Source organism: Tiliqua scincoides, chromosome 8 (assembly GCF_035046505.1).
Source record: "Tiliqua scincoides isolate rTilSci1 chromosome 8, rTilSci1.hap2, whole genome shotgun sequence".
Lineage (NCBI taxonomy): Eukaryota > Metazoa > Chordata > Lepidosauria > Squamata > Scincidae > Tiliqua > Tiliqua scincoides.
Genome location: NC_089828.1, coordinates 42,282,938 through 42,310,824, shown reverse-complemented (window position 1 = coordinate 42,310,824; position 27,887 = coordinate 42,282,938). Strand labels below are relative to the sequence as shown.

The window sequence follows — 27,887 nt, the reverse complement described above, 5'->3', positions numbered from 1 at the left end:
CTATATGAATCTCCTTGTTCAAGGTATCAAGCCTCTGAATACCAGTTATTGTGAACAGCAGCAAGACAGGACGAGCCTTCATGCCTTGCTGGTGGGCGTCTCGGTGGCTTCTGACGGGCCAATATGGAAAACAGGTGCTAGACTACATGAACCCTTGGCCTTGAACCCATGAACAGATTATTACAGAAAACCACCCCTAAATTCCACAGGTGTGGAAATGCCCACTGTAGTGGCAGCAATAATGCAAACCAAACTATTTTCATCAGTGGAGGGGTTAGGTACAAAAAAGCAGAGGTGCTGATGGATGGCTGACTGATTCCAGGTGAGCTTGGCTGTTGGTCAGAGAGTGAAGCACTGAGAGAAGGATGAAGGAGAAAAGATGCAGATGCTATAGTGAGTAAAATGCTGAAGACAGAAAGAATGAAGCTGAATGCTGACATGCAACTGTCTTCACTAACATCATTTTTCTAACTCATACTTCATTACCATGCAATGTGCTAGGTGCTAGTCTTAAAAACCATCAACTCATATTGAAAACTGTGCCTTTCAGGCAGCAGGGTTGTCTCTCACTGACTGTTTACCAAGGCTGTAAGCACAACTGTTGTGCTTCCGCATCCTTTGCAATGTTGCAAGGTTTGCCATTACCAGATCAAAGGTGCACCTGCAGAGGGGAACAGACAGTCACACCTAAAGCTACCTATCAAGTCTCCCTACATACCTACCTGCTTTAGAAGACAAGGAGGCTACATGGGCAGCTCGGCTGCTAAGGTCACTGAGCACACTGTCTACGGTCTGGTGGTGCTTCAAGAACCAGGGACGGATGAAGCTGTGATACAGCACCTGGGAGCCATTCCACGAGACAGGAGCCATGCACCATAGCAGGAAGAGACACTGGGGATAGAAATGTTGCCAGATGGGTTGAAATCAACTGCAGGCTTAAATAAATAAAAATGCAGCTAATAGGCCCTGTGGGACAAGGATCCATCAATTCCTCTTAGAAGCATCTTATCCTCTGGGCAATCCTGCAACCCAGGCCATTCCAGATCCAGCCCTCTGACAATTGCACTACAGTAGCATTTAATTGAATTAGTTCTGCTTACATCAGCATTTTCCAAATGGTGCGCTGTGAGCCCATGTGTGGTGGGCCTGACACCACCACCTGCTATCCCTTATTGGGAGATCCAGAAGGCCTCTTCCATGTCGAATCATGCCTGCGACCCACTCTACTGGTCTACGTGAATCTCAGAATGGGCCGCAGAAGCAACTTGCGGTTTGTGGGTACATTTTCTGGTTTGACTAGAAGTAACTTCTGGTCACTTCTGTGGGCCATTCTGAGACTCAGAGGCCAAAAGCATGGGTTACTGGGCACGGCGCAACACAGAAGAGGCATCCAGGGCCTCTCGGTAACGGACAGTGGAACTATCAGGAGCATTGCATCATGACCCACCACAGAGGACAAGGTGGGTCGTGGCACTGAAAGGTATGGGAACAGCTGGCTTATACTGATGATTAGAAAGACACCTTTCTGCCCTAGAATGTGGCAATTATCTCCCATTCTAGAATTATAGCAGCTACAAGATGTCATCTCCTGTGCTGGATCAGACCAAAAATTCATCTATACCAGCATCCTGCTTCCAAAAACTATTGGCCAAATGACTCTAGGAAGCCTAAAAGCAGGACATGAAGATGATAATATTCCATGGTAAATCAGTTTGGTAAATCTCTGAATTAAACACAGGCTATAAATGGAGTACACACCACAGGCACCAGTCTATAAGTCAACCCCACAGATAAGTTGAGCGCAGACTTTGAGCAAAATCATGGAATTTTCTATGACCCCCATATAAGTTGGGGGTTAAACTTAGGGGGGGTGTCTGACTATAGTTTTGTCTGATTTTACCTGAGGCCAGATCCTGAAAAATAACCTACCAGTAATTGTTACCTAAGAACTGTACAGTCTCTAATTTATTTTTTTTAAAAGTAAAAGATCGTAAGATACATTTTTATTCTTTTAAAATTCTGGTCTTCACCACCTTTTTGTAAACACCATCAGAGTACGTGCACTGTAAACAACATACCAGTAAAACAGTGGTTCCCAACCTGGGATTCATGTACGCCCAGGGGCACTCAACAGGACCTTTAGGGGTACTTGAAAATGAATGGCATAATGCAGGTCATGCTGCAAAATGGCTTGCAGGGCCAGCAAGGCAGAAAGGGAAGTAGCTAGTTGGCTGTGAAAGCCCCACCAATAGCTAGTTTTTGGTCATCAATTCTTGTACGCACCAGTGATTGAAAATCAGCACAGTAAAAAAGCTGAAACCTTATATGGAAAGTGATCAATCACCCAGAATTTCTCAGCATACTTCTGGTGCAAAACAGTGCAAAGGCAGAGTCTTCTGTTCATCAAACAAATAAAAAGAGAAAACATTGTGATGAATACATGAAGTCTGGGTTTTCATATGGAGGAGATGAGGGCTTGTATTATTACAACATTTTGCTAATAGGAAGGGTACAATTTATGGAAATGGGCTGCCAAGGGATATGCCAGTGAAAAAGGTTGGGAACCACTGCAGGAGATCCATGAATCAAATCCACCTTTAAGGTGTCTGGTGTGTTAAGCCCAAAGCTCTACATATAACATACAACTTATAACACATAACAGATCATGCAATTCAGTTCACAGCAGAGAGATGAGCTGCATATAGTTGCAACCCTTTTTACTCAGAAGTAGACCGACTGCTTTCCATGGGTGTTATTCTTAAGTAATGGTGCTCTGAACTGTAGCCTGGGGAGGAGGATCCCGTCCTGGTGTTTCAAAAAACAAACCTCTGCCAAATGCAAAGCCTTTACAGGTTGCAGCAGCATTTGCAAAATTCTCTGGAGGAGAATAAAAGGTTAACTTTGGCTGGAATTTCCCAGGAAAGTTACTATAGAAACTAAGATCTCTGTATTGCTTCTGATGGGCAAGAGGTGCCTGGCTGAGAGAGAAAGGAAACTTTTCAGAGTTGAAGGTCTCTGCTCTCTGATTGACCCGGAGATAAGATCTACGGTACATAAGATACCCTTGCTTGCTCCCAGAATTTGGGTACTCAGCAGCAGACTATCTTGGATGATGCCTAAAGGTTCCATTTAGGTATCATGACTAGTAGCCATTGTTGGGCTTCCCTTTACAAAGTTCAGGTTTTCATTCTGCAGACACTAGCCCACACAACGGCTGCTCACCCTCTCGCTTACCTTGCCAGCATAGTAAAATGGGAACCAGTATAGGAAGGTGTCAGAGAAAAATTCTGCAATGCTGAAGGTTCCATAGACTACCCAGTAGGTGAGCCAGATGGTATCATCATCCTTGGTTGAGCTCTCAATGGCTTTGATGCTGAAACAGGGTAAGAAGAAGAAAAGTCAAACCTGAGATGACTGATTCCCTTTCTGGTCTGTTTATAGCAAGTCCTTTTTAGTTTTGTTTCAAGCTGTACAATTCCTTTTGGCCAGTGTCCAGAATGAGGCCTTCATGTTACCAAGGGAGTTTATATGGGAAATTAATAAATTGTTTTCTCGAGGACACAAGGTGGCCAGCTCTGCTTCCACTTTAAGGGAGACACAACTACAGCAAAACAAACAGCTCCATTGTTAAAGAGATCAGACAAGGTGCAAATCAGTGTCTAGCAGAAAACAACCCTCTTAATAGAAGAGATGGAGAACCCAATCCTGAGCTCACACTGCTGGCACTCCATCAGCACTGAGTGTTGCAAACATGGCTTAAAGCATGTTCGTGACCCTTAGCAGCGGTGGACCACCAGTGCTCCGCTGCTCGGTGGTCGCCCGAACCACTGAGCAGCAGAGAGACAGGTGGAGTTGTTGGGGTGGGAGGTGGGGAGAGGGAATTCCAGGGGAGGGAGGTGGGATCAGTGGAGACCTGAGTCTCCTTGTTGGGTCTGCCGCCCTACATGGAGGCTCTTGATTGTACAGCGACCCAAGGGTTGCTGCAGAATCAAGTAGCCCCACTGTGGGGCTTCTTGCTTTACCTGGGGGAAGGGGACAAAAGTCCCCTAACCCTGAGGAGCTGCCAGTGGCTGCCCAGTTGTGCTCAGGATGCCATGGCAGCCATTTTCAGCCCCATGGCAGCCCCACGCTCTGGACAGCTCAGGATTGGGTTGTGAGAAAGCTTATTCTCTTCTCTATTCTATTCTCAAAAGAATAGTTTTATTCCAACATAACGACATGGAAGCCCATGTACAAGAATACTTTCAACAATAATACAACAACAAAATGTGTGAATATTCCTAGGCATATGGTAGATACATATGAAGTGTATCTGATGCAACTGAAAAAATAGGAAATCAGCCACCAAGGACAGAGGTTCAAGGAAAGCTTTACTCTCTTGAGCCAGTCCCTAAACCAAGATGGGAAGGATTTAAGATTTCATAGAATTAGAGAGTTGGATAGCACCCAAAGGTCATCTAGTCCAACCCCCTGGCTATAGATCTCCAGTGAGGGAGAATATTACCATCTCCCTTGGCAATTTGTTCCACTGCTTAACTGCCATGACTGTCAAGAATTTCTTCCCAATATCCAACCGGAATCACCTCTCTTGCAGTTTGTATCCGTTTTATCTAGTTTTCTACTCTCAGGGGTAAAGAACAAATTTGTTCCTTCTTCCATAGGACAGCCCTTTAGGTATTTGAAGAGTGCTATCATATTCCCTCTCAGCCTTCTTTTCACCAAGCTAAACAGACCAGGTTCCCTCAACGTTCCTCATAGTGGGCTTGTTCTCCGGTCCCCTGGTCATCCTTGTCGCTCTTCTCAGAATCCGCTCCAGTTTGGCTGCATCTTTCCTAAGGCATCCGGAACTGGGGACAGTACTCCAGGTGAGGTCTGATCAACTCAGAGCAAAACAGAACTACTACTTCTTGTGACTTGGAAGCTATGGTTCTACTAATGCAGGCTACAATTGTCTTAGTCTTTTTTGCAGCCACATCACACTGCTGATTCATTCATCTTGTGATCCACTACAACTCCAAGATCCCTTTCATATGTTGCATTGCCAAGCCAGGTTATCTCCCATTCTATACCTTTGTCTTCGATTATTTTTGCCTAAGCACATATCCCTGCATTTGTCCCTGCGGAACTTCATCTTGTTTATTTCTAGACTTAAACAAGCAAGTCAAGCCACACATTAAAGCCTCCCTCCCCCTACATCCCAGATGTATTAACTACCTTCAAAGTCAGCAGGGAAAGAAACCTGGCACTAGACATTCCCCCAACCTGTGCCCAGCCTTCTCCAGGCCATTTATGAAGAATGACATTCAACATCAATAAGTCCGGGAGGAGGGTGAAAACAAGGACACTTTCCTCTTGAAACAGGTACTTACGAGACATAAGCTGGATAGACAAAGCCGATGAGATTACAGAGCAGAGAAGCACCATAGCCGAACATCAGATAGAGCCCCAGGAAAGCAATGAAACCTGAGAGGGGAAGAATGAAATCATTAGCAAAGGTAGCTTATGCTCTTCCAACAAGTCTCTTTCTAAAATTTAAGTTGGACAGGAGAACTAAGGGATATATATATATATATAGACGTCCCTCCCCCCATATGCACAGATCCACCCCTGCCGCACCACCCCCATGGCCATTACAGCTCCTTAGTTTTTGTTTAGTACTACTGGAAGTGGTGCTGTTCCTTGATTTAACAAAGCAACATTCTTGCCTCACTGAAGAATACAACATGCAGGCAATGAGCCTGCAGAGGGAGACTAACTGGACATTAACAAGAAGTGCTTCCTGTTAATGTTCCTGCTTAACTGGTTGCTGGGACATTACCCTTCACTGAAGCAAGAAAGTTGCTTCGTTAAGCAGGAAGCACTAGCACTTCCAGCGCTACTAAACAAAAACTAAGGAAATGTAATGGGCAAGGTGTGTGTGTGTGTGTGTCACGGGAGGTGCTATTTGAATAGGGTTCCCCATATCCACGGTTTCTGTATCCAAGCGAGGGAGGTGTATGGTATGGATACCCTGCAGGTACAAGGGGACGTAGGTACTCCTAACAGAGAGAACCAAAGTGGAATTTCTTACTTTTTTCTGGAGCCAGAGGGATTGGCCAGTGCTGCCCAGATTAAAAGAAAAAAAATGCATGTACACACAAGGCCATTCCCAGGTTTGAAGACGCCTTGGCTAAAATGTCTTATTTCCCCCCCTCCCCATATATACACTCATACACACAGTGGGGACATCTATGTGGGGGAAAGCTGGTGGACACTATCAGTATTTTAAGTCCCTCCTAACAGTGTTGTTTCAGAGATTGTGGGAGGTTTCAAGTGGCAGCTCCAACATATCAGTAGGAAGGAGGGCAACAAATTTCAATGACCCAGCATAAGTACATTGGCCATTTTATTCTCAATTCCTATATCAATTTAGGATCTTTCTACTTTCTGGTCAGAAGCAGAATTACAGGTGGAAATAAGTCTAGTTTTTATTTGAGAATCAGAATAGCATCCTGCCTGAACATTTTCCGTGAACGAAGTAAGAAGACTAGAGCCTTTTTAAATTTTTAAATGAAACTGAACATTTAGAGAAAACATGAAACAAACTATAAAGCTCATTTTAACATGTGTTTTTATTCAGATTCTATTCCTACATGTGTTGAAAGCAAATATACCAAGATGCTTCATGCTGGAAGTTTTTCATGCTGAAACAGTAGATGTCCATGAAGCTTCCCATGACATCTTAATCAGGTAGCTAGCAAGAAAGGAGCTTGTTGATACAACATTTATTTATTCATTTAAAACAGGGGTGCTCAATAGGTGGATCGCGATCTACCGGTAGATCGCGAGGCAAAATGAGTAGATCGCGGAGCCCTGTCTCTCCAAACTGTTAATATGTCAGTTTCGTCTAGTGACTAGACGAAAATGACATATTTAGCTGACACTAAACTGAAACTGACACTTTAGCTGCTCTTCAGGCATGCAGCAACAAAACTGATGAAACTGACTAGACTCCAGCAGGGGCTCCATACATTAAAGGTGGTGTCTGTCAGGCGCTTCCTTCCCCCCGGTAGATCTCCGGGCCTTGCTGGGTTTCAAAGTAGCTCTCGAGCCAAAAAAGTGTGAGCAACCCTGATTTAAAAGATTTCTACCTGCCTTTCCTCTGCTGAAAGCAGATGCCCAAGGCAGCTTACAATTTATAGATTAAGAAAAAAAAATTAAAATACGATATATAATAGAGTAAAAAACAGAAAAGATAACACAACAATAGAAAAAGGAAGTAGAATGGGGGGAATACCAATTGGAAGAGGGCAAAAAACACTCAAGGAACTGCTACAGAGGCACAAGGAGGCAGACATCCCAAAAGCAAAACAAAACAAAAATGTTTTAAGATTCACACTTGGCTGTGATCTATACACTGCATGCTCATCACTAGATATCAACCTGGAGAACAGCTGCAAGTGTCCTCCATCTGCAGAGCCCTTGGGGCTCTGTCTTGAACCTGGTTCTCTTCAACATCTGAATCAATGATGCTGATGAAAGGGAAAAAAAGAATTTTTATCAAATCTACAGATGACACTAAACAGGGAGGAATAGTTAACATACAAAGACAATACTGTAGTAACATTCAGTAAGACCTTGATAGATTGGAATATTGAAACAAAGTGACGATTCAACAGACACAAACACAAACGTCTACAGTTAGGGTCCAATCCTGGCTAAACACTGCTTGCAAGGCGCAGCGATGCCAGCACAGGCATCTGTAGGCAGTTGTAGACCATGACGGGAAGCAAGTAAAAGATTTTATTTACCCTACTTTTGCTTCACCTGCACGACCTCCAATGGGCCCAACTGGATCCAAGCCAGTTATTTTGCGGGTGCAAGTCTGAGCAAACCCAAGGGAGCATGTCAAGGGCAAAATGGTGGTCAGGATTATCAGTAGAGTAGATTCTCCACCAACAACCTGCATGCCATGCTCCGCCGAGGCCCTGATTCCTCTGATCTGCCCAATCCTTCACCTCGTTCTACCCACACCAGGAGCTTATCAGCTTGTCTGTCATTTTATAACGAGCTGAACCATTTTATAATGAGCTGAACCGTGTTCTGCTGTTGCAAATGCCTCTGTGCACCAGCCCAGTCCTAGTTAGAATCAGGATGCACAGCAGGAAAAGAAAAGAAAAACTCAGAGGCACAGCTATAGCATGGCAGATACCTGGCTTGGCAGTGCTACATGTGAAAGGGATTATAGTGTTGCAATGGATCACAAAAGCTGAACATGTGCCAGCAGCACGATGGAGCTGGAAAAAAGGCCCACCAATTGTAGAATGCATTCGGGAATCATTGATTCCAAACAATGAAAATTACTGATTCCACTTTACTCTGCACTGATCTCATTTCTCAAATACTGTGTCCGGTTCTGGGCACCATAAGAAGGGAAAAAGCCAAACGGGAGCAGGCTCAGATAAGAGAAACAAAGATGATTAAGAGTCTGGAAAACAAAGCTGATGATGAAATGTTGAAGGAACTGGATCTATCTAGCCTGGTCAAGAGAACGAGGAGGAGGAATTGACAGCACTCTTCAAATACAGTCAGTCGCTACATGCAGATTTGATTATCTGCGAGAAGTAGGAATGCCACTTACTTCGCACTGTTCGTGGTCAGTTCTCTACTATCTGCGCCTTTCTGAAGCTATCCATGGTAGCCATTTTAAGCTTTTTGAAGCTATTATGGCCATTCTAAAGGTAATCGATTACAACTCAATTACCATTCAGAAGTGATCCCAGCATTCACAGGGTCATTCTGAATCTCATAGCAGTTGTTTTACCAGTGGTGCAAAAACACACTATTCAGGCCATTCATGCCAAGTCCGATTTGGTTTTCGTCCCTAACCCCATTTATCCCATATGATCAATGATTCTGTATCTGCAGATTTGGTACACACTAGGTTCTTCAGGAATCTAATCCCTTCAATAGTGAGAATCAACTGTCCTGGAGGGACTGTCACATGGTAGAGGGCAGGATTTGCCCTGCCCCAGAGGGTAAGACTCTCTCTAATGGGCTTAAGTTGCAAGAGGCTAGATTACAGCTGAATAGCAGAAGGAATCTCTAACGGTAAGAATGGCTTACTGAGCGAAGAAGAGGGTTCTACTTTGCTGGAGATCTTCAATCAGGCTCAACAGCCATCTTTTGGAGATGCACTAGAGATGGCTTTCCTGCTTTGCACAGGGAGTTAGAATTGGAGGGGACCGTCTAATCTATGATTCTAAGTTTACAGGCAGAGTAGAAATACTGAAGATATATTTCCCAGAGAGACTTACTATAAGGTTTCCCTGTAACATCTTTCTTTGAAAGGGGGGGGGCGGATGGACTCAAAGTATGTTTCAGTTTTGCAAAGCAGATGTAGTTTTGGTGTAGGAGAGGCAACAGCATGTGAGCTAGCATTATACAATAACAGTAGTGTCGCCTCCACCAGGAGAGGGTTGTTCAAAGCAGGGGTCAACATCCTTTTTGGCAAAGGGGTTGGATGTTCTGAGATGATATCATCACCAGACTATTAGGTTGCAGAGGTCTCAGAAGCAGATGTGCAGAGCTCAACTTGAAAGACAAAGCCTCCTGCCCAATTTGCCACGCACCTCTGCCACAGGAAATGGCAAAGCTGCCTATCCTGGCTTACAGAGTCCCTGTGCTGCAAACTGCTTTTCCATTTTCCAGAGCAAACCGCACTCCCATTCCTTATCCAGCACGCAGCAAATTGGATGGGAGGCTTTGTCTCCCAAGCCATGTTCCACGCAGACCAGATGATGCTGGGTGGCAAACCGGATCTGTTGCTGACCCCTTGTGGATTGTGGCTTTCTTTACTTGTGGATTGCTCTCTCTACTTTGTTGAGACTTCTCACTGGGTTCTTTTTCCTGTCTTGTTGTTTTTGCCCATTTGTAACCATGGCTACAGTTCTTTCTTTGTCCCAGTAAAGCTCTTACAAAAGTCACTTACTAATCCTTCAGTTCTGCTAACACTTGGGAGGTCATATTTTCAGCTGAACAATTTCACAATGAATAAATGTCTTTCTTACACAGACAGAAGTTGTCTTGCAAAGTGCTAGTTTTGACCAAGCAAATATAGGTTCATCAGATGCAGGATCATCATTAAAATAATCTTAATAAGATTATTATTATATAATCCTTAATAAGGAGAAGGTAAAACTGATTGAGACAAAGGGGAAGCTGTTCCAGAAGAGCAGATTTTTGTTCCCACCACTTGGCATTTTTATTTGCCAAACGAAGACAACATGCATTTCATGAAGTGGGCTCTAGCTGACAGAACCGTCTACCCTTCTATACCTGCTAGTTTTTAAGGGGCAGGCAGAGACTCTTAATTTGTGTACAAGCACTCAAAACAGATATATGTTCTCAACGATTATATACTCCAGAAGTTCTCTCCCTCAGACATAACATCTTGAAATCCATAAGCATGACAAAAAACTAAAAATGTGGTTTCTTCTGAAATGTTTGTTTGAATTCTGGCCCCTAGGAAATTTAATGTGGGCTCCCACCTCCGCTGCTGCAAGATTCCACATATTTAAATAACTAGGACTGTGAGGTCCCAATAAATTTTTTCCCCATGGTCTAATAAGAAGGCAGAGAGGAGTTTGCAGGAAGGAGGAAGATTGAGCTACAAAGAACAGGCATCTGCCACTCAATACTGAACAGCTGGAAAAGCAGTTTGAAGATAATAAGCTGTGGGGAAGCTGTCTGAATTCACCCTATGAAAGATCAGGACGTTAACACGGAGGCGTCACTTGGAATCATTAACATCAGAAAAGCAAAGTCCAGGTGGTGCTGGACTTGTTGCACAAACCAGGCAACAGGAAAAGACACTACACACAACATTCAAAAGAATGAACGTTATACACAGAACACAGAATTGAATTTCTAAAAATGCACAAAGGAAAATAAACTTGTCTAACATTTAAACATCAAGAGCATGCAAGAAACTTTTTCTAGCAGCTTCTGTGGCCCAGCAGCTCCGATCGATGGTATCAGTGGAGTTCAATGGACATATCTGCATTACAGATTTTAACTGTCTTAACAGACATTCCCTCGCTCTGAAGAACCCCAAACATTCTATAAGGGAGAAGGTCCAAACCTCTCCCTCAATAATAGTCTCCAGGATTATCGGGAGACACAAATTCTCCAACTTGCCTACAATGCATCAGTTCTCCAAGCAACCAAGAATTGATAGGGACCTGCTTACTTTGCCATAGCTAGCTCTCCACCAATTTAGATATCAAGAGAGTGTCAATTCTTTTGTTTAGAGATACATGATGGGGGAGGGGAACATGGGAGAGAAGACCAAGAATTGTTCCATAACATGTTACTAACAGTGCAAAACAGATCTCAGCAGCTGACAAGGTTTTTTCCAAACAGGGGCAGCAAAATGGCAGATGCACCTTCAGTGTAAGTATGTACACTGGGGTAAGAAAATTGTTGATGAGTTCCGAGCTGCCTGTGACAGCTTAGGTGGTGGACAGCTTGATGAAAAGTGTTGACCCATTGTGCAGCAGCTGTGAAGATCAATTCCATGCTCAGGATAATTAAAAAGGGGATTAAACAAAATTGTCAAGATTATTTATATGCTGCCTCTCAATAGACCCAAGGTCATTGACATGGACAAGCTGAACAGAAATCCAATTTCCAATGAGATTTTTACAAGTACTATTCCACGAGACAATATAATAAAACCTCAGTTTCTCAAGGTGTTTCCTTTCATAGTGCAGTCATCATCCTGGTTGCTGATTCTGGGATCTTCCAAGCTCTGGCAGGAGCAGCAACAAGCTTCAGACTAGCTTCTCCAGGATATTTTTTTTTTTTTTTGCCAGCCGAATCCACCACACTCCACTCCTCTGCACAGACAGGCCTGCATGTCTTGGTTGGTTTCCCAGCCAAACAACCCATCCTGCTTAGCTTCTTCAAGCTCACAGTGACAGCTCAACCTCCAGACCACACCTCCTGCCCACTACTGTACACACTGATGGCAAGGCCACAATTGTGTCCAATTCTGGTTGCCGCATCTCAAAAAGGATGTAGTGGAAATGGAAAAGGTGTAGAAAAAAAGCAACCAAAATTATTCAGGGGTAGAGGCATTTCCATTCCAAGGCAAAGCTACAGCATTTGGGGCTCTTCAGTCAACAAAGAAGGTGCCTGGGGGTGGGGGTGGGACACATGATTAAGACTTATATAAAATTATGCATGGGATGGATAGAGAGAAGTTTTTCCCTCTCATACAACACCAGAATCAGGCAACATGAACTAAAGTTGAATGGCAGCAGAGTTAGAACAGAAAAAAAAGGGAATCTCTTTACCCATCATGTAATTAAATATGTGCAATTCCTTGTGCACAGATGTTGTGATTGTCCCTGACCCTCTGTGGATACCCAAACACCCTCATAGATACCCAAAACGACAGATATGCAGGATGCCCACTCCTGCACATCTGGGTCTCACAAGATGAGGGGAGTTGTGCTACCCTCGCCTCCAGAGGCTCTTCTGAGCCCCGCATATCCGGCCGTAACCTTTGTGGGTCTCAGAATAGCCGTTTAGGCTGAAAAAACGTGTACTTGCTGTTTTTTCATAAAACCGGAAGTGAGTTTTTATACCTTTAAAAGGCATTATGAGGGCTGGGGGAGCCCTCTGTGGCTCGGAAGAGCCTCCAGAGGGGGCACAGAGGGGCTCTGCATCTGTGGAATCACAGATACAGGATTCGTGGATACAGCCTTCCCTGTAGTCTATCTCTGAATACTAAATGCAAGGGAATGACAAGAGGATTTATGCATCTTCTTCTCTGGTGAGTTCCCAAGGGCATCTGGTGGGCGACTGAGATACAGAAAGCTAGACTAGGTGGAACTATGACCTGATCCAGCAAGGCTCATCTTATGTTCTTATAAGGCAGTGGTTCTCAAACTCTCTGGGAGAGTTTGAGAGCCACTAAGTTCTTGCGTGGGCAGGAGGGGGGAGGCAGCAGGGGCAGGGGAAGGCAGCAGCGCAATCCCCAGGAGGGCTGCAGAGGCTTGGGTACATGTACCCAAGCCCCTGCAGCCTCCCAGGGGTGCGGGGAGCCCGGTGCGAACTGCAGCAGTGAAAGTAGATGCGGAGCTATCGTACCCTGCCTCCACTAAAGCGGAAGTGGAGCATGATAGCTCCGCATCTACTTTCACTGCTGCGGGGAGCCCTGCTGCAGGTCGCGCCGGGCTCTCCGCACCCCCGGGAGGTTGCAGGGGCTTGGGTACGTGTATCCAAGCCCCTCCAGCCCCCCTGAGTGGCGCGATCCTGGGGATCACGCTGCTGCCTCCTCCCTGCCTCCAGGCTGCCCCCGCCCCTTAAGGGGGCAGGGGCTAGGGCCCGCAGGCTGGGACGTCGCGATGCCCCAGTTTGAAAAGCCCTGTTATAAGGTGTGAAACTGCACTTAATAGCATCTTAGTGTACATGTGTATGCATCAGCACACATGTACATTAGTGACAAGTGACAAAAATGCACCTGCTCCCTCATTCAGTCATTTCACTTCTAGAGACTGCAGGGAGTGAGTGGTCTGAACCCTGGAGAATGACATGGGTGGCAAGCCATACCATCTAGATTTTCTCATGGTTACCTTAAAAAGAAAACATAGTGACATACAAGTAACTACGAGAAAGGATTTTTGCTTGGCTTAGTTAAATAGGTGGGACAAAAATGCAGAAGTTAAGTAAATATGGGGGGGGGGGTAAGAGAGAGAAACAGCTTCTTTGATAAGTTTTGGACAACATGGTTTGACTTGAGCTTGACTGCCCACATTCCCCACCCTGAGCATTTTCACTATTGAATTGAAACTCCTGAAATTCTGGCTGCTGGACAGATGTCTATATCACAATTGGGTTGGATCATTCTTGCATGGTGATTTCCAAAGAGAAGCCTTTATTAGCACTTGATCTTGCAAGGGTGTAGAGTAGACCCAGGTTACACTCTCTTAACCACTGTTGCAACACCACTGTGCAACACTACTGTGATGAACTTGCTATTCCAGTTTAAGAAATAGTTCGTTGCCTTACAGCAAAACCCTCAGTGATATGCAGAATGAACGCCTTTGGCCCAGATCTCTAGGGAAGCAGTGTACTTTGAGATTTTCTCAAGCCTGGCATATCCTGGCAGCCAGGAAGAGTTTTGAAAAGCCAGTGCAATAGGGAGGAGGGAGGAGGGAACCACTTAAGTCTGCAGGGGTGGGGGGAAGGTAGCAACATGATCTCCAGGATCTCACTGCTGCCAGGGCTGATCAGGCAGGGGGGTTACTAACCTTCCACAGCACTGGGCTCTGGGCATACAGGGAGCCCCATGGGGCCCCCCAGGCTCCCCAAGCCTCTGTAAGCATTAAGAAAGCAATTAGAAACTACTTCCTGTTTCACAATCGGAAGTGGTTTCCAATTGCTTTTTTTTTTTTAACACTTACAGAGGCTTGAGGAGTCCTGTGTAGAGGGCTCCCCACACCCCCAGAGGCTACCACTATGGAAGGTAAGTAAGCCCCCCCCCCCCATCAGCCCCAGTAGGAGTGCAATCCTGGGGATTGCTTTGCTGCTATCACTCTGCCTCTGTCCCTTAAGGGGCCAGAGCTGAGTGTTTCCCTGGCTGGTGGGTCACAACCCACCAATTTGGGAACCACTGGGCTAAGATACTGGGTAGCATGAAAGTGGTAAACAAGCTATGAATCCTGTTATGAAACCAAGTGACATGATCAAAGACACCTCAAGTCTGCCTTACAGAGTTGCTGCAAGGCTACCACTACAAGCTCCTCGGGGAAGGGTAGGATATGAGAGTAGCATTTTCCTCCCACATCTTCAGCTTAAATCCCTCCACACCCACCTCAAGTGCAAGGCATAATAGCCTCATACCACAAACCACTGCAAACCTCCTCAGAAGTAAGTCTTACTGAGTTCAGTGCAGCTTATTTCCACACGTGTGCATAGGGTTGCTGCATTACAGAGAAGAAAAATCTTAGTAAAGTACAATGAGAACAAGAGAGCAGTCGATCAGTTACCTTAAAACTGTTCTGGGCTTTTTAAGGCTTTATGTAAGTCACTCCCTCACTTAGTCCCACCTCTGTAATATGAAGAAGGGGATAACATAGACGTAATATGCAGGGCTGTCGGAATGATTACCTGCAAGGTGATAAACCCAGATATCTGTTCTTTGGGAAGGAAGCGCAGGCTGGCAGGTGGTGCTTTGCAAAACAAATTCAATAGAAAATGAATCCCAGGCAGGTTCATACTGGAGAACAAAGGGTAACAACCATGTAACTAAGTATGTTCTGGCATGATGCCAGAAATACAGTCTGAAGATAAAGAAGAGCAGGAGAGAAAGAAGTGGAGGAGGAAAAGAGTGAGGTGAGTGAAACAAGTGCACGTAACCCCATCCCTTAATGCAGAGGTCTCTGAACTTTTCAGCTGAAGGGCCCCATCAAATATCTGGCACAGTGTCGAGGGCCAGAAAAAAAAGCATGAACGCAGCCCAAGAAATAAAGCACAGTATTAAATGGACCCCCGTTCCCCCACTCCACAAGCACAACTCTGGTTGTGTTTGGTCAACTGGGCCAGAGGCTCTAGGGATCAGAGGCTCACTGCAGGTCGGATCTGGCCCCCAGGCCGGGGTTCGGAGACCCCTGCCTTAATGAATAGGAAGAAAGCGCAGGAGAGATATAACTGAATTATGGGTGGGTCAGAAGGAATGCCCAGTGAAGCTAGCCATTCATAGGGGGAGGATGCAAAAAGATTTCCATAAGATTTTGCAACTACTGCATATGCCAAGGGAAAGTTAAGAGAGAAGCTAGGGCTGAGAAAAACACTACTAAATAATACAGTGATCCCTCAGTATAATGGACTAATGGGGGAAAGGGTTATCTGCTAATACTGAAAGTCCAGTCCTAATGCATTTATGACAATGGACATGCGCATGTGCAAAACATAGGCAAGAAATGCGTGTTATTTCTGATATCTGTTACACTGAGGGTTCACTGTAGTACTTAACATTGGTATAGTACTTTCTGATCATGCAGAGGTATTATTCTTGATGTTGGCCATACAACAACCCTGTAAGGCAGGGCTTTTCAAACTGGGGCATCGCAATGACCCAGCCTGCAGGCTCTGGCCCCTGCCCCCTTAAGGGGCAGGGGGCAGCCTGGAAGCAGGGAGGAGGCAGTGGCACGATCCCCAGGATCGCTCACGTACCCAAGCCCCTGCAGCCTCCTGGGGGTGCGGGGAGCCCGGCGCAACCTGCAGCAGGGCTCCCCACAGCAGTGAAAGCAGATGCGGAGCGATCACACTCCACTTCTGCTTTAGCGGAGGCAGGGCAGCCCCTGCCTTCCCCTGCCCCTGCTGCCTCCCCCCACGCAAGAACTTAGTGGCTCTCAAACTCTCCCAGAGAGTTTGAGAACCACTCCTGTAAGGTAACCATTATTATCTCCTTTTTGCAGTTGGGGGGGGGGTTGAGAGGGCATCTGCTTGCCCAAGGTCAGTGGTGAGATTCAAACTTGAGAAATTCCAATGCACAGTAGTGGCTCCCATATGACTGGAAGAGGCCCAGAATGAAAACATAAATAGTCACTTGCTGCAGGGTTATGGCAAGAAAAATGATAAATTTAGCTTACTTGGAAGTTGCACCCTCAGGCTGGAAGCTTTTCCCACTAACTCTAACTGGACAGGCAGGGTTTTTTATTTCTCACAAGTTTATACTACCCTTCCTCCAAGGATTTCAGGGTGGTGTACATAACTTATCCCCTCCTTTGGTCCTCACAACAACCCTGTGATGTAGGCAAGGCTGAGAGATAATGACTGGCCCAAGGTCACCCAGGAAGTTTTATGGCTGAGCAGGGATTTGAACCTGGACCTTCCAGGTCTAAGTTCAACTCGTGAACCATAACGTTGTCCTGGCTCTCTCAGGGTTCACTCAGCTAGGAGGAAAATCCACTCTACACTTGCTTGAGAAGTGCATTTTATTTTAAACTCTATTTTATTTTACTTTGCATTTTATTTTAAACCCTATTTTAAACTCATGCATTCAAAAGGAGAGATGATGGAGGGGAGAAGCAATGATAACCTGTAGAAGTAATCTTCTCTTCTGGTCTCAACACACACAAAAAAGGAAAGACTCGGAGCATATAGAGACCTGAGCATAGAGGGACACATTGTCACCCCAAGCACTATAGCCACAGATCAGAGGATAGGCAGGGAATATCAAAAATACAGCACCATCAATATACCTAGCACCAAATAAAGTTACATAAAGACAGGTAAGTCCCCTGTTCCAAAGAGTTTGCAATTAAACCCAACAGTGAAGTAAACGACTCCAGGAAGAAAAAATGTGGTGAATGCAGCTACACAACTCAAAGAGGCATGACGGCCAGGCAGTTGCCTCAGAGCAGCCATTTTCAACCACTGCATCTGTGGTGTGCCACAAATGGTCTGCAGGTGTGCTGTGAAAGTTTGGGGGAGGGTCATTTATTAGTAGGGCTATTGGGGAATGTGAGCAACAGCATGGTGTGCCTTGTCAGTTGTCAAAAAGCTGATGGTATGCCTTGACAATTTTAGTACCTTGCCAGTATGCTGTAAGAAGAAAAAGGCTGAAAATCATTGCCTCAGAGCCCAGTCCTATGCAAGTCTACTCAGAAGTTCTATTAATGAGGTTCACTCCCAGGAAAGTGTGGACGGAATTGCAACCTTACTCCTCATTTAGAAGCAGGACCTCCTCACCCCAAGCTAAAAGGGTCCCCCTTTTAAAGCTAACCCTTGCCACACTTCGGCTCCAGCACCTTTTTAAAGATGAAACATTTCTCTGAGCATGTATGCAGCCTCTCCACCTTCTAGTTCCAGGAGGAGAAAAGATTGGCTTGTCAAGTTTCAGAACAGCCATTTTCAACCAATATGCCACAAATGGTCTGCAAGTGTGCCTCCGGAATTTGGGGGAGTGTCATTTATTAGTAGGGCCACTGATGGGACCACCTCACTGGCAGCATGATGTGCTTTACCAATTGCCAAAAACTGATAGTGTGCCTTGACAATTTTAGCACCTTGTCAGTGTGTCTCGAGATGAAACCTGTAACCATTATGGGTTACAAGCCATGATGTGTATATGCAACCTCCTGATTTTAGAAATGGGCTATGTCAGATGCAAGGGAGGGCACCAGGATGCAGGTCTCTTGCTATCTGGTGTGCTCCCTAGAGCAATTTGGTGGGGCCGCTGTGAGATACAGGAAGCTGGACTAGATGGGCCTATGGCCTGATCCAGTGGGGCTGTTCTTATTAAAAAGATTGAAAATCACTGCTCCAGTACCTATTAGTTGAGAAACCCAACTTCTTTTTCTCCCTTAGGTGCAGGGTGACCAGACATCATAACCACAAAAGAGGACCAGGCACCCCAAAATGTAGGACATCCAAGAAAAGTGTAGGACATGACAAAATAAAGGCAAAAAACTCATGTATATGGACTTCATGTGGTTAAACACTATTCTACTTATTATTAAATTTAAAACATACATATACAGTGGTTCTCTCACATTTAGCACCAGGACCCACTTTTTAGAATGAGAATCTCTCAGGACCCACCAGAAGTGCCATCATGACCAGAAGTGACATCATCAAGCAGGAAAATTTTCATCAATCCTAGGCTGCAATCCTACCCACACTTACCCAGGAGTAAGTCCCCTTTACTATCATTGTTAAAAGAATATACATAGTAGCTTGTTAAAAGTACAGGTCTGACACATTTCCCCCAATGCAGACACATACCCCATAAACATCAAGTCTAATCTATTAAAAATAAAATATTGAAATGAATGGGCACCTGCCTGAAAGTGGGTCCCGACCCACAGTTTGAGAAGCACTGTGACATATAACTTATTCGTTCCAAGAAGGCTCTGCACTGTATGCTCACGGGGCAAAGGAAAACCTTTAAGTTCTTCTCCAGGACACGAGGCTAAAAAGGAGGACACGTCCTGGAAAAAGAGGACACCTGGTCGCCCTGCTCAGGTGACACGTCCGAGGAGACCCACCTGTGGCCAAGTAATGCCTTTGCACGCCGGTCTTCCCCTCCAGGCTGCTGAGAAGGTCACCCACCAAGCCTGGCCGCTCCAGGAAGCCCTGGAAGCGCTCCTGCAGAGAACCCATCGCGTCCAGGCGCAGCGAAGTGGGGCTGGGTGGGAAAAGGCAAGCGCTGCTCCGCGGCTTAACTCCGGAGACAGGTGGAGCTGCTGGGAGAGTGGACTCCGCCTTCTCCGCCGCAGGGACCAGGAGGGCAGAGGGCGGAGCAGGTGGCTGGCCGGTGTGGCGTCACCGTGCGGCGGAGAGGAGCCTGGGCACTGCAGAGACCCAGGCACCCAAGAAGGAGGGATGCGCAAGGAACGCGTGGAGCAGTTGCCTCTCTTTGCGGGCTAGCCGTGTGGATCAAGGGAGGCAAGAGTGCCTCTGAGCATGTGCAGAGGCCAGTGCTGCTGCATCAGAACTGCAGCTGTTGGCCTTGCCCAGCAGGTGAAGTCCAGTGGCATAGTTGGGGGGGGGCAAAGCCCCAATCCTATCCACACTTTCCTGGGAGTAAGCCCCATTGACTCTAATGGGACTTACTTCTGAGTAGACATGCATAGGATTGGGCTGTTAGTCTTACAGAGGCTCCCTGCAAGACTTAGTGCTTTACCCCCCCTCTAGCTACACCACTGGTGAAGTTCAATACAAAACTTGCTCATTTCTCAAGATGAATGAATTCCCTTTTTAAATGAAAAGCCATATTGATACATATACAATTAATAAATGTATATACAGTTATGTAAATGCCATCAACATATACAATTAATAAATGCTAGAACACAATAATTTTTTTTAAATATCTTGTTTGATTGTACATCCTTCCAATAGTTTTAATTCTTTCTGTTGTTGAGAGTCACATTGAACACTTGTTGGGAAAGCAGCATATATATTGTAAAAGATAAAATAAAATAAATGAAAAGATAAGGGCATCCTCTGCAGGAGGCACACTTCTTTGGGAGTCCCACTGAACCCATTGTGACCAAGGCTGCAACCCTATCCACACTTGCTTGGGAGTAAGCCTCATTGGCTATAATGGGGCATACTTCTGAATAGACAAGCATAGGATTGGGCTCCCAACCTGCAATCCTAACCACACTTACCTGGGAGTAAGACCCATTAACTTTGGCTCAAAGAGTGCAATCCTTTGCTTGCCAGCTTAAAATTAAATCCCATGGTCTGCAATGGGGCTTACTTTCAGGAAACTGTGCATAGGATTTTGACCTTACTTTGGATTAAGCAGGGCAAGTTTGCCTCTCAGGTGTGAGTGTGTGGGGGGGGGGGAGGTATTTAATTTTATTTTAAAATTTTTAAGGCAACTTTCAACCAAAAAAATAACAACAGAACAAGTTGTGATTGTTGGGTGGTTGTGATCAAACAGGCATGACCAAAACATATCCTTTTATTTCTGTTTCTACATGCACTCACTTCATAAGATTTTCTTTGTGTGTGGGGAAAAATGAACCCCATGCCCACCCGGGGCACCATTGCTCTGCATATTGTGTGTGCATGCGTGATGGCTTGCCCTTCTTAAAGCAGCAAAAGTTCAGCCCCCACCCCTTTCCAAACTCTGAAGTCTCTTGTGCCTTCACGATAAGTCATGTTCTTTACTAAGAAAGTAGGATCCCCAGAAGAGATCCAGGGCTCAATCCTATCCAAATTTCCAGTCAATACAGCCAATGGGGTGTACACTGCATCCTGCTGTGGTGGGGGGCAGTCACACTGGTCTCCTCAGGGTACGAAAATTTTGTTCCCTTACCTTGGGACTGCATTGTGTCTGCATCAGCACTGGAAAATTGGATAGGATTTGGCCCCCACTCTCACTCCCACTTTTGGCCTACATTCACTCTGTGGTAGGCCAGCACACAAAGCCACACTAATTTGAGCAGAGAAAGAGAACCGTCATCAAAACTTTGAAGTGGTTTATGGGTTGAAATGGCATCCCCTAAAAAGTATGCTACAATTTGTTGTTGATTTTTAAAAATTAAAGTTTGTTGTGATATGTTCTAGGCCAGTGGTTCTCACACTTTTAGCACCGGGAACCACTTTTTAGAATGAGAATCTGTCAGGACCCACCGGAAGTGACATCAATAAGCAGGAAAATTTTTACAATCCTAGGCTGTAATCCTACCCACACTTACTCTAGAGTAAATCCCATTGACTATCTTTGTTAAAAGCATATATAGTAGCCTGTTCAAAGTACAGATCTGTAACATTTCCCCAAATACAGTCACATACCATGGCAGCATCAAGTTTAATATATTAAAAATAAAATATTGAAATGAATGGGAACACACATGAAATTGGCTTGCAACCCACCTAGTGGGTCCCGACCCACAGTTTGAGAAACACTGCTCTAGGCCGTATTATTTGCATAAATAAAATAAATGAGCCATCAGGCCTAGGGACTAATATGATGCGACTCTACTAATCACTTTTGAACAACCCCCAAACAGAGCATGATGTTCACCTCCTTATTGACTTTGTCCCACCTCTTCCACAGGATTGGCTGCCAAGCTGCCTGAAGCAACCCCCAGGGGAGTTTCAACCTGGTGATGGATTAGGGAGTGGAATGCCAGGGAGAAGCTTTGGGGCCCTTTAGCCTCGCAGGCTGGGTAGGTTGGATCTCTGACAACTCTGAGCCAAAGGCTGACTCTAGCATGGGAGTCTACTCCATGTTCCATCCTTCCCCTATGGCTCATGGTGAACCATCAATTCTGCCAAGACTGGCTGGGATGTGGTGCCTAAAGGACCTTCATGCCACTCCTTTAGTCTGTTAATGTGAATCACCCTATGCTGTGCCCCTGGGTACACACAGCATAACATAAATTTAAGACCCGATGACTTCGGTCACAATAAATGTACCAGCCCACAGCCCTATGTCCTGCCCTAGGAACGGGGAGCCTTAAACTAACACTTTATCCCCCTTTCTGGTGGAAATCCTTAGTCCTGCAGTCATAGTATTGTGACATTCCTGGAGTTGGTGTAGTAGTTGGTGCAGGGTCTTCTTCAGGGGGTGACCCAAGTGTCTTTGATACTTTTATGTGTCTTCTTTATAAACCCTTCTTTTACAAGAGCTGAAAGGATGCCATCACAATAGATGCTAGGGGAGTTTCACAGCCCACACAGAGACTTGCAGCCAGATATAAACCCCACTGAGGGGGATGTTCCCCTGCCAGTTTCCAGATCCTGGTCTTAAGGCTCTGGTTGAAATGTTTGACAGGCCATCCATTTGGGTGTGGTAGATCAAAGTAAAACATAAGGAAACTCCAAGTGTATGGCAGGCTGGATAAACTGTGTATGGAAAAACTGGATAAGGGAGGGCACCAGGATGAGGTCTCTTGTTATCTGGTGTGCTCCCTGGGGCATTTGGTGGGCCGCTGTGAGATACAGGAAGCTGGACTAGATGGGCCTATGGCCTGATCCAGTGGGGCTGTTCTTATGTTCTTAGGCTGGTATGATAAGACTGTGAAGGGCTTGACCTGGTCCATTGGAGTCTCCCAGGGCAAACCCACTTGTACAAAAAATTTTTAAAAATGTTTCAGTGCCCAGGCTACTCCTGTTGTCTGCATGGTCCACAAAGGGACAACCTTGGGGTATCAGGTGGCATAATCGATGAGAACCAGGGCATACCTGGAAGAGTGAGTCAAGATGCCCATGAAGTCCACCACAATCTGATCAAACCCATGAGTGGGAGGGTTTGAGAGGGGAAAGGAGGCTTGGGAGGGGTGCAGGCATTTACCTTCTGGCACCAGCAGTGGGCTCAAGCATCCTCTGCAAGGATTGGCAAAAAAAAAAAAAAAAAAAAAAAAGGCTTCAAGGACTCAGGCAGCCATTTTCTTAGGTTCTGACTACTGGCCCAATCCATGTCATGAGCGTATTGGAGGACCTGTACTCTTTAGACCTGGGGCACTGAGGGCAAGGGTCCTCAGACTCCATGAATATATCCATCCACCATTACAGGCTCCCAAACTTCTCTATGGGGACAGAGTACAGTGGATAGAGCACAGTGAGGAGGTAAGAAGTTTTTCCGCCCTGCCTTCTTCCAGTGTTGGGGGGGAGGGAGCAGGGAGTCTGCTGTGCTCCAAAACACCTATCTCCCCGCTTACAGCTGGCAGAGACTGGTGATTTGGAGCTTACTGCCCTTCCCTTTAGTTTACTTGTGAGGAATGTGTCCTGCAGCCTGCTTGGTCCACAGCCCTTCTGTTTAATAGGCACAGGAGCAGGCTGGGAATCCAGACTGCATCACTTCCATTTCAAATAGAAGTGGCATTGACCAGGCAGGTTGCAGATTGTGGCAAAAGTAAAAGGATGGGGGTGTGCAAACATTGAATTAAAAATGCTTTTCAAGCATTGTGTTCTCCACAAAAATATTTATAAAATACATATATAATAATAAATGATAATCTGCTGCTCAGCATTGCACATGAGATAACTTTTTTTTGGTTGAGATTATAGCCAATTTAGGGTCCAATCCTATCCAACTTTTCAGCACCAGTGCAGCTGCAGTGCAGCCCCAAAGTAAGGGAACAAATGTTCCCATACCTTGAGGAGGCCTCTGTGACTGCCTCCCCACCACAGGAAGCAGTGCACACCCCACTGGTACGGCTGTACCAGCACTGAAAAACTGGATAAGATTGGACCCTTATATAGCACATGCTCTCAATATAGTTCATCACCCCTGCCCTATGCTAATAATCATACCTTATGAACTATGGTACTGAAAACTTCAAGGGATGACCTCTGTCCTGGCTCCAATTAACTTGATTGTGGCCCAGCCCTTTGGTTAGAGTGTGTGTGAGAGTGAAAGATATTCTGCAATAAGACATGCTGGGGTTTAATCCTGCATCCACCTCATTTTCTCTGACCTTGAAAACCCGCTGCCTTCAGTTGTAGTTACTTGTTAATAAGTGAAAGGCACTTTTTCATTTTATGATATTCCCCTGTTTTATGCATTTTTTTTTAAATGAAGGAGTGGTATAGAAAATTTAAAATATATCAGAAAGCCAGAGCAATATCATACCTTTATTAGGATCAACTAAACTGTCACCAAGTTGTAAAGCCTGAAGAATTCTGAAGAATTTAGGGCACAATCCTAACCAACTTTCCAGCACTGGTATAGCTGTGCCAACGGGTCGTGTGCTGCGTTCTGCAGTTGGGTGACAGTCATGGAGGCCTCCTCAAGGTAAGGCAATGTTAAAGTTGGTCAGGACTGCACCCTTAGAATCTTACTCACTACTTGCTGACAGATTAGCTGGTCCTAGTAAAGCTATGACCCAACTGTGGCTTTTGGATTTTTTTCCAATGGACCAACATGGCTACCTACAACTTCAAAAAAAAATTAATAGTTTTGGACCTTTTCCATGCCTGAGCACTGGCATTGACAACAGGTTTAAAACAAAAATTGGGAAGGTTAGGGTAGTTATTTCTTTAAAAATGTTTCTGCACTCTAATCTGTACTGCAAATTCCTTAATGTATGCTCCTTGGGTCTAAGCCTTGTCTCCAGTTAAGTTCATTGCTCTGCTTTAACCCATTTCTGCCCAGCCCACAGGTATACACATTTGGTCTCCTTTGTGTATAGGCAATGTTGGGCAGAAATGACTTAACCCAATTCTGTCCAGCCCACAGGTGTACACATTTGATTCCTGTTGTGTATAGGCGACGTTGGCCATAAAACTACAATTCCCAAGAGGCCTAACGTTCAAAAGCGCCTTGCTTACCACTGTAAATTGACGCACGGCCCCATGGGAATGGTTGTTCCTATCACCTGTGCTTGGGTTCTGGTTGCTATGGTGACCAGGTGGAGCTGGGAGACTTTGTCTGGAATCCAAACAGTAGCCCAGGCCTGGGAGGGAGGGTGGTACTAGACCTTATGCTAGTAGAAGGGTATATCTCTCCTCCCCCCCTCCTATCCACTCCTATTTTCCCTGGAGAAAGCCATGAGGGGGATGGAGCTGGGTCTCCTCTGGCTGCTCCTCTGCTGTGGCTTTGCCCATGGCCGTGCCTGGCTGCGCTTCTACCTCAGTAGCTGGGCTGTGCGTGTCCCTTCAGGAGCTGAGGAGGCACAGTGCTTGGCACGCAGACATGGGCTGCTCTTTCTGGGGCAGGTGAGGGAGGGCTGGTGCTGGTGGGTGACTTGTGAAGGCAAAGGGGGGCATGCCTGAGTGACTTGGGGTGGGGCAGGTGTGTGCCACTTGTTCCCCTCTCTGAAGAAGTTAGTCTGTGTGGTTAGTCTGTGGAACTCCTTGCCACAGGATGTGGTGATGGCATCTGGCCTGGATGCCTTTAAAAGGGAATCAGACAGATTTCTGGAGGAAAAGTCCATCATGGGTTGCAAGCCACAATGGGCATGTGACTTTTTTTTTTTTTTAGAAGTACACTCCCTCAGAATGTTAGGTGCAAGGGAGGGCACCAAGTTGCAGGTCTCTTGTTTTCTGTGCTCCATTGGTGGGCCACTGTGAGATACAGTAAGCTGGACTAGATGGGCTTATGGCTTGATCCAGTGAGGTTCTTCTTATGGTCTTGTGAGAAACAGCTGAAGGAGCAGAAATATTTCCCATTGGAAGAAGGGGGGCCCTTAATGAAATGCCCTCTGGTTATCTCCCCCTTCTATACAAATCCTGCCTCCTACCTGCTTTCTTAAAGAGGTGGCTAGGGTGATGGTGCCCCCCCCCCCCAATTCAAGCACTACACAAAACCTCCTATAAAACTAACTATATAAACTATAACTATAAAACTCCTATAAAACTCCTATAAAACTTCTGGGACAGGGAGCCTTTTAATTATTGATTTTTGTCTGCAAACTGTTTTGGGAACTTTTTGTTGAAAAGCAATATATAAATAGTGTTGTTAATAATAATAATAATAATAATAATAATAATAATAATTAGAACGGTGATTCCTGAACTTTTTAACACCAGGACCCATTTTTTTAAACAATGTTCTATTGGGACTCACCTAGGTTTACCAGACTTTTAAAAATGGTGATCTAGAAAGAAATAATATAGTATCTAATTATAGGTAGTAATAACCAGAAAAAAGACAAACATTTATCTTCCTGTGTTTGCACATGTTTGCAAACTGCAGGATATCAGCTTCTTGCAGGGCAGTTAGGAACTATCTTGCAAACTGCAAGAGCTGAGCTCTTTGCAGGGTTATTAGCAGCTACATTATCAGGTTTTTGAATAGCCTCTGGGCTTGAGGCTGTTAACTGATGTTTCCATTACTCTTTGGTGACCCACCAGTGGGTCCCAACCCATAGTTTGGGAATCACTGAACTAGAGTAAGACTAGTTTAAGGAGGGATAATCTAATCTAGATACAGGTAGATGAACTGTGTTTGTTTTTAATATGAGTTTTGTCTGAACATATAAAGTGCATTTCATAAGACCTATGGATCAAGCTGAGAGTCCAGCATCCTGTTTTCCACAGTGGTCTGTTACTTGCTTCCTGGAAGTACCAATTTGGGGCAAGAATATAACCTTCCCCTGTCTTTTATCTCCAGCATATGATAACTGAAAGATAGACTGGTTCTGAATGTGGAGGATCCATTTAGTTAAGATGAATTCCTTTTTAAAACCATAAAGTTGTCATCACCACAACTTGGGCTAATAAAGAAGTTAATTATGTCAGAGGTTTCTGACTTTTTTCTCCAAGCTGAAGAAAAGTTTGTGTTTTTAAAGGCTTTTAAAGTGCTTCTGAACTATATACAATCATGGTGGTGCATTTGCAGATAGCTTTCTGCCTTGAAGAGCTTGCAATATAGTATGCAATGTGGGGAAGCTGCAGAGGGAGGAGAATATGGAATAAAAAGCAGGAATGGGGAAGAATTGCACATTCTGTTTAGTGGATGTGTCTATATAACTGTTGACCATGTGCAGAGAATTAAAACCATAGTGACTAAGCTAAAAATAAAAATAAATAAAAATCCAAAACGGCCAACCTACATTGTGTAGAAAGGAGGGAAGTAATGCAACACTGTCCAGGTGGAAACTCCCCACCCCCTTTCTTTGGTTTTATCACCTCCTGCTTGGGCAATCAAACAGGTAGAGGAAGTTTCTGACAAGGTCAGTTAAATCTGCTTGGTTCACAGCCCTAAAAGGGAACAAGTGGAGAGTGGTACTGAAAGGCAAAATGTTTCTGAACATGTACAAATCACTTACTTTTAAAAAGGGCCTAAGTGTTTCTGAGCATGTGAAGAGTATATTTTTTCCTCTTGGGAAAAGCAGATTAAAAGAAATCCTTGTGAGGACTTAAAAATATCTGGCTGGTGTGGGCATAAGTTACTCAGAAATAAGGGCCAGGTTCCACAGTGGAAGGAAAAAAGGGAGGGGCAGCTGAGGGGTGGCAGGACATAGGGAGCCAGTTATCTCTGGAATTGTGGAGGGTTTTTTCTGAATTTTTTCAGCAAAGTCTATACTACCTAGATGCCCTGGGATTTCTATTTCTCTGACTTCTATAACAAGGGAAGAGCTCAGTCAGAAATGCATTAATCTTGCAGATTAATCTGAACCATCTGATTTTAATTAATGCATTAATCTTGCAGATTTGGTTCATCTTGCATCTGAAACAATAATAATTTGGCAGCCTATACTGCTGTTCTAGGAAACCAAATGCATTATTTCAGTGGAGGGTTTGGCACTCCAGTCTGTTATTTATATATTGATTTTCTGCTGTGATGTTTCTTTTCTGTCTTTTAAAAAGATATTATACTTTGGAATTGACTTCCCTTCCGCATCTTCTTAGTTTCCTGGCTAAAGCAGATGGCAGGCTCTGTGTATGCCTAAAATATGTCCCTTTTGCTTTGGCAGGTGATTGAA

At 45.0% G+C, this 27,887-nt stretch overlaps 2 protein-coding genes across 2 annotated transcripts in view; one reads left to right on the top strand and one right to left on the bottom strand.

Moving 5' to 3' along the window:
* Positions 1 to 78: 78 nt before the first annotated feature.
* Positions 79 to 19,158, bottom strand: LOC136659293 (receptor expression-enhancing protein 6-like). Its single transcript, XM_066636428.1, has 5 exons — positions 19,044 to 19,158; positions 5,370 to 5,463; positions 3,235 to 3,373; positions 723 to 891; positions 79 to 110 (listed from the first exon to the last, which is right to left on the bottom strand). The coding sequence occupies exons 1-5, from the start codon at positions 19,156 to 19,158 to the stop codon at positions 79 to 81; spliced, it is 549 nt and encodes a 182-aa protein (XP_066492525.1).
* A 5,859-nt stretch (positions 19,159 to 25,017) lies between these two features.
* Positions 25,018 to 27,887, top strand: part of LOC136659292 (proprotein convertase subtilisin/kexin type 4-like) — a 29,726-nt gene continuing 26,856 nt past the window's right edge. The window contains exons 1-2 of the mRNA XM_066636427.1: positions 25,018 to 25,176; positions 27,879 to 27,887. The exon at positions 27,879 to 27,887 is cut by the window's right edge and continues 96 nt beyond it. Coding sequence (XP_066492524.1) covers positions 25,018 to 25,176; positions 27,879 to 27,887 — 168 coding nt within the window. The remainder of the gene's footprint in view (positions 25,177 to 27,878) is intronic.